This window comes from Carlito syrichta, unplaced genomic scaffold, assembly GCF_000164805.1.
Source record: "Carlito syrichta isolate Samal-C Ts95f unplaced genomic scaffold, Tarsius_syrichta-2.0.1 Scaffold305156, whole genome shotgun sequence".
Classification (NCBI taxonomy): domain Eukaryota; kingdom Metazoa; phylum Chordata; class Mammalia; order Primates; family Tarsiidae; genus Carlito; species Carlito syrichta.
Genome location: NW_007249252.1, coordinates 129,259 through 140,247, shown reverse-complemented (window position 1 = coordinate 140,247; position 10,989 = coordinate 129,259). Strand labels below are relative to the sequence as shown.

The window sequence follows — 10,989 nt, the reverse complement described above, 5'->3', positions numbered from 1 at the left end:
ATCGTGGGATTAATTTTGACCCTTCTTAACCCCAACACCTAATATTCTCTAGAACTCTAGAACTTCCTTCTCAGGGTATGTACTGTGGACCATGCAACATAGGCATAAATAGGGAACTTATTAGAAGTGTCCAACTTCAGACCTACTGAATCATAATTCGTATTTTAATAAGACCACCTTCTTGTACACATTAAAGTTTGAGAAACGCTACTACAAAATCTTCCCTTGCATTCTCTCATTTCTTCTTCCTTTCTGTTCACATCAAATTATTTTTCACTGGGATATATGTTTTCTACATGAGCTGTTTGGGCTCACCCTAAAGTTTAGATCTTCATATTATTTCACCTGAGTCATTGCCCCATAAATTCCTATGTCATTCTTGTGTTTTCCCTGCTTTAATTCATCATACCTCTGCCTCAAGAGTAGCCTTTCTAATAAACCCAAACTTCTTCCCTCTTCTTAAATATCTTTTATAGCTTTCCATCCTTTACTAAACAAACTCTTTTGACAGACCCTCAAGACCCCAGAGAATATGATGCCATCCTTTTTCTTCAGCCCTATCTCCAACTGCTCCCCTCTCTAGAGACATACCATACACTTCAGCTTTACCATTTCCCTCCTCTTTGTTTTAGTTAAACCCATTCTTTCCATGTAGAACTCCCTTCCCAACAGCTCTGATGAAATCCTCACACTCCTCTGAGGCTCATCTTCAATGCCACTTCCCATAGTAACTCTTTTCTGATTCATTAATTCCTTCATTGAATATGTATATATTGATCATCTACATTCTTTGCCTACATTTGCCTACATTCTACTAGATACTGGGGATAAAGCAATTTTTAAAAAGCAGTGACAATCCTTGTCCTCACAGACCTTACATTATATTGAGGGAAAATAGGCAAAAAAAAAATCAAATAGGTAAGATATATGGTATGTTAGATGATAAGTGTTAAGGAGAAATAAAAGAAGATAAAGAGGTTAGAGACAGTTACGGACAAAGAGTGTTCTCCCACTAAATACCTATCCCTCATTTAAATACCCAGAGCACTTATTTTCCTTTACAATGAGATTTTTGTGTACTTGTCCTATTTCTCCTGTTATTTTCAGAGCTCCTTGAAAACAACTGCCTCTTACTCATCTTCATATCTTTTTGCAGCTAGCAAGATGGTGTGCAGTAAATGATGGTTAAAAGGAATGATTGATTGAAGTAAATGCAATAGAAGCCGAAGAGAAGGGAGATACTGACAAAGAGAGTGGTTAGGGAAGGCTCTTTGAGCCTTGGGCAAGGCCTTGAAAGAAGAATAGAGTAGGGAGAAATAAAAAACTGAGTACATTGTTTTGATGTATCTGTTCTTAAAAAGCTAAAGACCATGCTTTACAAATTAAGATTAATATGATATGTAATTTTTTTCTGCCTTTAAAACCAGTGTTTCAGAAGGGACGGGCGATAGACACTGGAGAAGTGGACATTGGTGCACAGGTCATGCAGACCATTCCACCTGGCTTATTCTGGCGTTTCCAGATTACTATCCACCATCCAATATATCTGAAATTCAATATTTCTTTAGCCAAGGACTCTTTGCTGGGAATTTATGGCAGAAGAAACATTCCACCTACACACACACAGGTATTTGATATTTTAGGTATTTTCTTGAACTTTTTTCAAGAGTGGTGGGTTGAACAATTCGGGGTTTGTGGCTTGTGAAGTGTTTGGGAGTCAAAGATGAGGTCAAAAAATCTTTGTCATGAACCAATATCCAGAATTGTCGCACTCAAGTTGATGGGGGAAAAATGGCATGGAGATATAAGGAATAACATTTAGCAGAGTCGGTTCAGAAAATAAAGTTTAAGACAATATCCTTTAAACTTGACTTCTGCCTTCTGAAACTGGGTGATGGTAAGTTCCCCAGCCCTCTCATCTTACTTAGCTTTAATGCCCACACCCCCTTCACTGGTTTTATATATCTATGTCCCCTTGTCCCAATGAAGGAATGCACATCAATCAGAAATCGATAATTAATGAGTCAAAAGGGCAGGTTTTGCCCTACTGATAAAAAGTTTTCTTTCAATTGTTAATAATAATTCAAATATGTAAAACCTCTATGATTCACATAATCCTTCCATAAACCTTAGCCATCTCATTTCTCTTGTTTTCTTTCCCTTATTTCTTCCATATGTAAACCCATTTCAAGCTCAGCTTCCTCTATGAAGTAGCAAAAGTAATCAAACATCTGGGCTTGCTTTTTCCCAACAGATATGAGTATAATCCTATTGGGCCAAAATAGGAAGGGAATTAGAATGCTATTCACATGTGACCCATAAAAGAATAAATGAGCTGGACATGGTGGCTTACATTTGTAGTCTCAGAACTTTGAGGGTGACAAGGCAAGAGGATTATTTGAACCCAAGAATTCAAGACTAACCTGGGCAAAATAGTGAAACCTCATCTCTTCAAAAAAAAAAAAAAAAAGCTGGGCATGGTGGCACATGCTTGTAGTCCCAGCTATAAGCTGGAGGCTGAGGCAGAAAGATTGCCTGAACCCAGGAGACCGAGGCTGCAGTGAGCCATGATCGTGCCACTGCACGCCAATTTGGATGACAGAGAGAGACTCCAACTCAAAACAAATAAGTGAAAAAATACATAAATACCTGTTCAAGGAAGCATGTGCCATGTGTTTGTCCACTGATTTAAAAAAAACAGGGGAGGAATAAATCATGATGAATGTTCTCAAATTTTCGAATGTTCATTTATTTGTTTTAAAAACTGTAAAACTTTTAAATTTATAGAGAAGGTCACAGTAGCATTTCTGAGTGGAATGCGTATTTTCAAGTATCTTCTATCAGATACTTCAGTAAAATGTCAAGATTCTCCTGCATAATACCAAACAAGATTTTCTCTATTTTTTTGGTTTACTTATTTTTAAACAATTATTTTGAATATTCCTAAACTGAAAGGTTTATAACATTTTTAACTATAGTGAGAATTTTTAATCAAAATTAATAGTATACTTTTGAATTTAAATATAACCTCCTCTTCTGCTGTGCCCAATTCCAAAGTAAAGAAGTATGAAACAAGGTAGTTGAAGTTATAGATGTTTATCAGTCTAGATGAGAACATAGAGGCTCATCTTGGTGTTCATGTTTGTTCCAGTTTGATTTTGTAAAACTAATGGATGGCAAACAGCTGGTCAAGCAGGACTCCAAGGTCTCTGATGATACTCAGCACTCTCCTCGGAACCTGATCTTAACTTCACTTCAGGAAACAGGTTTCATAGAGTATATGGACCAAGGCCCTTGGTACCTGGCATTTTACAATGATGGAAAAAAGATGGAGCAAGTATTCGTGTTAACTACAGCAATCGGTAAGCTGCTGTGCCTGTTGTGTTGAATTGACACAATCAGTGATGAAAGTGATACAGGTGTTTGTTTAAGTGCATTGCTCATTCTGCCTTAAAGTCATTATTCAAGATAGGTCACTAGAAGAACAATTTATATTGTTGCTGTCATTGATGTTGTTTAAGTGCTGATTAAGATTTTTTAAATGTTTCTTTATCTGCTGCTATTCTAGGACACTTGCTGTGCACCTTTTTGTGTGTTCTCAACAGGAATAATTACCTGAGTAATATTATTAGCAAGACTACATAGATGAACAACATCAGTGAAGAAGGGAATAAGCGAGTGACACCCTGTTAATTCAAGTTCTATTATTTTAAAAATTACAATGAACACCTTTTTCTAAAAGAAAAACTAAGCATCTGTACAGTTCTTTAGAATAACTGATTCTAGAACTATTAAGGCTTCAAATACAATATAAAATTATTTAGAAAAGAGTATTAAGGATAATAACTTGGGTCATTCAAAGCCCAATCTTTTAGAATTTTTTTAGTTGAAAAATCATCACAATGTCTCTTTCAGTGTGCTCAGTGCCTTTCAAAACACATTCTTTTTAATGCGATGTCTATACATACTCATTCACCTTCACCCTAGAGGTATCACACTCTTTTGTCGGTTTTTGGTAAATTCATTCCCCATGATCCTTTGTGTGAATAAAGCTGAGCTATTTAGCAATTTCAGAGTCTTGAGAATAAATAACTCATAGACACAGTATCTTTTTGTGTGAAGTTTCCTAAAACACATGTCTTTTAAAAGAAGGGAGAGTATTTTACAGCAGTCAGTTTTCTATACAACTCTCACCACGTTATCCTTTAGTTAACCTGTTCAGCCATATGTTTAGGAAGATGTGTTGACTGTTAATAGATATACCATCTGCTCTTTATAACAATTGTGTTCTATTTTTACTTGATGCTGAAGACCTTCAGTCAGTAGAAAATGGTATTTCAGCCATAAGACTATCAAAAACTTTTCTTTAATCAGAAAGGCAATAACATAGAACTGATGATGTTTTTCCCTAAAGGAAAAACTCCACTGAATTCACATCTTCAAAACACAAGTATTTGTCTGTTAAGTTATTTTTTTAAAATATTTTAAGTCATGCCACTGTTTTGCTACTGGTAGACTCAGTAGGGCAGTTTCAATGAATGAAAGATCTTTCATGATTGTTTTTACCAAGACCTAATTTTGATAACGTGAATGCCAATGGATTATGAGAGGTTCAGTTTCTCTTAAAAATTAGAGAAATTAGAAGATACAAAATATTTGTGAAGATTTTCTCTCTTCCTGTCATCCTTACCCTTAAGCTCAAATTAAAACACTAACTTACCTATTAAACTTTCAAAAACCAACAGACTCAGAATAATGCTTACAGATTTTTCCTGTCCTTTACTTCCTCCCCACAAGAACCTAAACTTTGAGATCCAATTCTTATCATCCAGCTGTCAGTTTTATATGCAACAACATATTTAATTTTTGCTTAAACAAGTCAGGTTTTTTCCTTTTGTCTTTTTAAGATTAGAAACAACAGAAACATTTCTCCCACGATTCCACTTCAAGAAAATTTACGTAAATTTCTCCCCAAAATCAAAAGACATGTAAGCCATTTACCCTAAATTCTCCCCATTTAAAAAAAAATTAAAGTTTACCTTAATCAGAGTAAAAAGAGATTAATGTATTTGACTAGACAAAGTAAGGCTTGTATGAATTTGTTCTAAATGCTGCTCACTTATCTATTTTACAATGTTAGAATCAGTTGATTGATCTTAACTATATTTGGTCTTCTACTAACAAGGATCAAGACAGAATTAATAACTAATGTTTATTGAATGACTAATATAGGCCACTCAATGGCCTATATTAATATGTATTATTTTCCAGTAGTATAGGCAGAGTTGTCAATATCCCCTAATCTCAGGCAACCTGCTTTGTAGCAGGATAATAGTTTTTTACCATTTATGGAGTGTCACTCTTCCCGAAGACTGTATTAGATACTTTACATTCAGTTGTGTTGATTCTCATCACAACATAGATAGCTCAGGTACAGCCATACTAATATTACACATAGGGAAATGGAGGCTTGGAAAGAGCAAATAATTTGACAAGGTTGCACAGGCAGGAAGTGACAAAATTGAGATTTGAGAACTGGTATGTCTGATTCTAAAGCCCATGCCCTTTAGACTATACTTATCCCATATGATTATTCATTATCTTTAGTTTCTCCCATGAGAAAAACTGCCAAAAGCAAATCCGATCATCAGTGCAGATGCAAATACCAAGAGGATTTTTACTCTAGCATAAGAACAGGGCTTTAAACATAAAACTTCAAAATGACTCTCAACACTAAGGAACTAGAGTCTAGGAAGTAATTCTGAAGTAAGATTTAAAAGATAGAAGGCAAAAATTACTGGAGGCCAACATAAATGGAAAAATGCATTCTTTTTCATCACTAGTTGTTTATGTGTTCCTGCTGTAACCATCTTCCTCTTAGAGTCCCTAGGCTGTCTCAATGTCTCTTTGATACCCAGTGGAAGTGGCAGCTTCCAAAACCTATATTGTCTTCTCTTCTCATTTGCATTGCTGGGGTTAAGCTCTGTGCAGCAGTGTGAGTCAAGAGACAGTTCTTAGATAAGTCAATAAGATGTTGAGATGTTTATTTATTTTGATAGAAAAATTTATTAAACATTTTTTTTCAGAATAGCTACATTCCCACAAGGCTGCTTCTATAAGATTGTCAATAGGATCTGTGTGAAATTAAATTCAACTATATTTACTCTTGAAAGCTTCCTCCATGACTTCCTATTAACCATCCAGGGTAGGGGAAATTCAAATGTAGATTTAAGAACTGCCACCACTGCTTGGTACAAGAAAGCTAGATAAGTAGAAAATATATAATTAATTATTCCATCTCTGAATGAAAAAAGTCTCTTTATGCCTTTTCATAATTACCTATTAAATAAATGAATGATTTCCTGAAAATAGCTAATATTTTGATAAGTTAAAAATAGTTGCCTGTTACAGCTATGCAAATAAAATGTTACATTCTAGCCAGCAACCCAGTTGTGGTTAAGTAGATGTCATGTGTCACTTGCTTATCCAGTTCTGTTTTCTAACACCGTGATTAAAGAACAGATCGGCATAGATCTGCAAATGGTATTCTGAGATGTGCACACACTGGTAAGAAGAATAATCTCTTACGATTGGTAATAATTCACACAGCCACTGAATTCATTTTCAACCTTCTAAGAATCTCCCAAATGAACTAGATACCACTTTTTTCTGCCGCTTTTGTTTTGCCCAAAGCAAAAATCCACATCTAGATTACAAATTTCTCTAGCTATGACAGTTTACTGTTTAAAGTACTGGTTATCAATGCTTTATGTGCTGAGCACCTACAGGGTCACCAGGGATGTTAGAATATGGATAACTGGGCTACATTCCTCAGAGACAGATTCAGTAAATTTAGAGCTGAAGCCCAAGTATCTGCATTTTAAGTGCCCCAGGTGATCCACTGAGTAATGCACAGGCCCCAATTGTAGAAATGCTATTTCTCCACCTTCATTATGAATTCTCACTTTCTTTGTTCAGTGGAAGATGCCAGGAACACCCCGCAAGTCTCTCCTTCTAATCAGAAATAGCTTGTCCACGTGAAACTTGGTGAAGCAGATAAATCGGATTGAAAAAGCAAAAATTGATACATAAAAAAAGTGTGAGTCTAATAGGCCAGCACATAAAATTCTGAGTCCAAGAGTGCTAATGGGAGAAATCTATATAAAAGTGTAAGGAGAGCCGGGCTCGGTGGCTCAGCCTGTAATCCCGTGCCTTTGGGAGGCTGAGGTGAGTGGATTGCCTGAGCCCACAGGTTCGAGACCCGCCTGGGCAGCGAGACCTCATCTCTACAATAAATCAAAAAATCAGCCGGGCGTAGTAGCACATGCCTGTAATTCCGGCTACTTGGAAGGCTGAGGGGGAAGGATCGCCGGAGCCCAGCAGGTCGAGGCTGCGGTGGCCGGGAGCGGCCACTGCACTCCAGTCTGGGCAACAGAGTGAGACTCCAACTCAAAAAAAAAAAAAAAAAAAGTGTAAGGAGGACATAAAACACACATACACACACATACACAAAACTGTAAGAGTAAAGCATTCATACCATTATGGCCTATAGATGTAGAAGTTGATCATCATTATATTCAAATACAATTTTAAATTACAATTTTTCATACTGTTGTCAGATACTGACATTATAGTTTTTTCTCAGAGACGTTACCATAAGCTTATCAAAGCCCTGTTGCACTGCACATATTTATGTCACCGGAACTACCTGTGGGCACCTTTAAAGCCTTCTCAATCTGAAACCTATTCTTCTCTAAGAATGGTTTGAAAGGAAATTAGTGGCAGAGAACTGATAAGCATTTACAGTCAAGAATGCATTTCTCAACAAAATACTTAGGTTCTAATGCTTTTAGTGGTAGTGAATTTAATATGAACACTTACTTTAAAAGCCTTCCATTGTCACTTATTAATGAAAATGAAATACTGAATATCATATTTAAGCTGTCAAGATAGCAGATTAAATACTCTAAGTTGGTAGAGAAGAAGCTTTGTTTGCTACAACCTAAATTTGAAAAATAAACAGTAGACTTGGTCTTCTATGTTGTATTTTTAAACCTGTGTTGCTTTTGAGAAATGTCCTATAATCCTGGTATATTTTTAGGTTTCTCATGAATGTCTCTTAAGAATACAATTCATCTAGGCTGTTTATGCGCTTCAGAGATAAGATTGGGTTTTAGTTCCACTCTTGATTAGCCAATTCAGCAAATCCAGGGCCCTTAATAATTTTGTGCTTCATGTGATATGTTACAGAAGTCTTTGGCGTCTGTTTTTGGGCAGTGAGTGCTTCATAAACTGCAAAAGGAGAGATTGTTATGGGTCCAGAGTTCCTATTACTTAAAAAATGAAATATTCTACAGCCTGGATGTTCATTTTTTCTCTCTGTATTAATAGAAATAATGGATGACTGTTCAACCAATTGCAATGGAAATGGAGAGTGTATCTCTGGCCACTGTCATTGTTTCCCTGGATTCCTTGGACCTGACTGTGCTAGAGGTAATGTTGTTATTCTCATTGGTTTAGGGAAATAGATGTCATTTGAGAACTCAGAATTAGTAGTACTAGTAATAGCAGCAGCAGTAACAGCAGCAGTGGCCCTACTGCCACCAGAAAAGCTGAGCACTTAATATGCTAGGAGCAGTTCTAAACACTTTGTGTTACATCTTTTAATGCTTTCTTCCTACAATAGCCTTACAAGGTAAGTATACCATTATTCCATTTTTATGGGCAAAGCAACAACCTCAAAGAGGTTAAGTGACTTAGCCAGGGTTACCTAATTTCTACCTAGGTTGTCTGACCCAACCACTACATGATGCTTATATTTACTTCATAAACTAATTCATAATGAACTGACTTCAAAAGTGGGCAAAGTTGGTAACTGCATATATGCACCAATGTACCTAGAATGGACGGGTAATCACCAAACGAGCAAGTAGACTAGAAAATAAAGACTGGAAAGTCAGGAAAGTTAACTTTAGCAAACGTTCCTGTTTCCTAGACTTGCCTATAGTTTAATTCTTGAAAAGCTTTAGGTAAATCACATCATGTTTTCCCATAGGTTACTATTATTTTAGAGATGCTTTCTGCTTATTTTCAATGTATTCTTAAGGTTCCCAGACTGCTAATACTTTTTAGTCTCAGGTTTCTCAGACACTCAGTTTCTTTAGATTTAGATTCCACCCAACAGAGAATTCTAAAGCACTTGCTAAGTTTCCAGATCACAAGTTAGACTACAAGTTAGATATTGAGGAAGTGAGGGTTGGGGGTGGAGGTGACGCTTGGTATTAAAAAATGAATAAGACAAAAGATACAGGCCCTGTTTTCAAAAAAGTTCATAGTTTTTTGTTTGTTTGTTTGTTTTGAGTTGGAGTCTCACTCTGTTGCCCAGACTGGAGTGCAGTGGCCGCTCCCGGCCACCGCAGCCTCAACTTGCTGGGCTCCAGCGATCCTTCCGCCTCAGCCTTCCAAGTAGCTGGAACTACAGGCGCGCGCTACCACGCCCGGTTAATTTTTTGATTTATTGTGGAGATGAGGTCTCGCCAAGTTGCCCAGGCGGGTCTAGAACCCACGGGCTCAGGCAATCCACTCACCTCAGCTTCCCAAAGCGCGGGATTACAGGCTGAGCCTCCGAGCCCAGCTAGTTCATAGTTTTAATAAGCAAGCAAACAATGACAAAGCAGAATAAATGTTCTAATAAAGGTCTGCACAGTGTGTTATAGGAGTAGACATCTGTCCAATACTAATCTATTTAATTATACAACTTTTTAAAGGTAATATTTTATAATATGAATAACTCTCTGTTTATAGCTTTTTAAAATTTCAGTTTTTCCCTCCTAAAAGTAATATACATCTGCTTGGGGAAGAAAAACTATAAGAGAGAAAAGCCCTAGTGTAAAATAATAATAATAATAATAAACAGTTTAAGAGTATGGTGGAATCAAAAGCGAATACTTGAAGCAATTTCCTCACTCAAGATATTTGTATAATTTATCTTTATTCCACTCCCATAAGAGTAAAATTCTATGTTTGTAATCATGAACATGTGCCTGTTTAATAACGGGTAAGACCAAAATAGTACAATTTTTTGCCTGAAATATTATGCAAAAATCAATAGAGAATTGCTCTTTGGAGATTTTGAAAGCATTATGAGAACATTACAAGTTCATTTGCCAACCTTCAGATTCATGCCCTGTGCTGTGTGGTGGAAATGGAGAATATGAGAAAGGACACTGTGTCTGTCGGCATGGCTGGAAGGGGCCAGAGTGTGACGTTCCAGAAGAACAATGCATTGACCCAACGTGCTTTGGTCACGGCACCTGCATCATGGGAGTCTGCATCTGTGTGCCAGGATACAAAGGAGAAATATGCGAGGAAGGTCAGAACCCCATTTTAGTCTATTGCTTCAGGCTGTTCTCTCACTTGGTTGTCCAAGGTGGCATTCTATGCTTTTAGTAGAGATGCAAGTAGTCTTTACAAACATTAAATGCTCAACATGTTCTTAGTGCATGGAACAGCAGGTTGGGGTCAGGGGAGCTCTTGTCTCTTCTGACAGCGTCTAATATTATACATGAGGCTGTATCTGTGACACTTTCAAAGAAATGATGAAAAATAGTATTTTCCTTTCTTGTTTCAAGCACTGTTTTATAACTTGAGAATTTCCATATCGATGATTTAAGTATTAATTCATATACTTTCATTATTACAGAGTGCATTATGTTACAAGTCACTTTAAAGCACATGATAAAAATAATAATATATGTACATTTGGAGCCACTTCTCAAATGTTTTATTTGGGGGTGATTTGCAATTACCATTATTAATATTGCTTTATATTATTTATTTTTACATACCTCAAGCTGAAACTTGACCTCCATGCGTAAGAAAGCAGGTTACCCCCCAAAAAAATTCCTGAAATGGCAATTTTATCATTTAAAGAGACACACTGAAAAATAAGTTTATCAGTAATCAGACCTTTTTCATGCCACAGTCCTC

The 10,989-nt window shown here is 36.5% G+C and overlaps 2 protein-coding genes across 2 annotated transcripts in view; both read left to right on the top strand.

Moving 5' to 3' along the window:
• Positions 1 to 1,427: 1,427 nt before the first annotated feature.
• Positions 1,428 to 8,528, top strand: LOC103263559 (teneurin-1-like; the record flags this gene model as incomplete). Its single annotated transcript, XM_008061235.1, has 3 exons — positions 1,428 to 1,627; positions 3,152 to 3,362; positions 8,392 to 8,528. Coding segments are annotated over 3 exons (548 nt in total), but the record flags the coding sequence as incomplete, so codon positions are not given.
• A 1,792-nt stretch (positions 8,529 to 10,320) lies between these two features.
• Positions 10,321 to 10,989, top strand: part of LOC103263558 (teneurin-1-like) — a gene marked incomplete at its 3' end in the record, with an annotated part of 116,796 nt that continues 116,127 nt past the window's right edge. The window contains exon 1 of the mRNA XM_008061234.1: positions 10,321 to 10,372. Within this exon, the coding sequence (XP_008059425.1) occupies positions 10,321 to 10,372 (52 nt within the window). The remainder of the gene's footprint in view (positions 10,373 to 10,989) is intronic.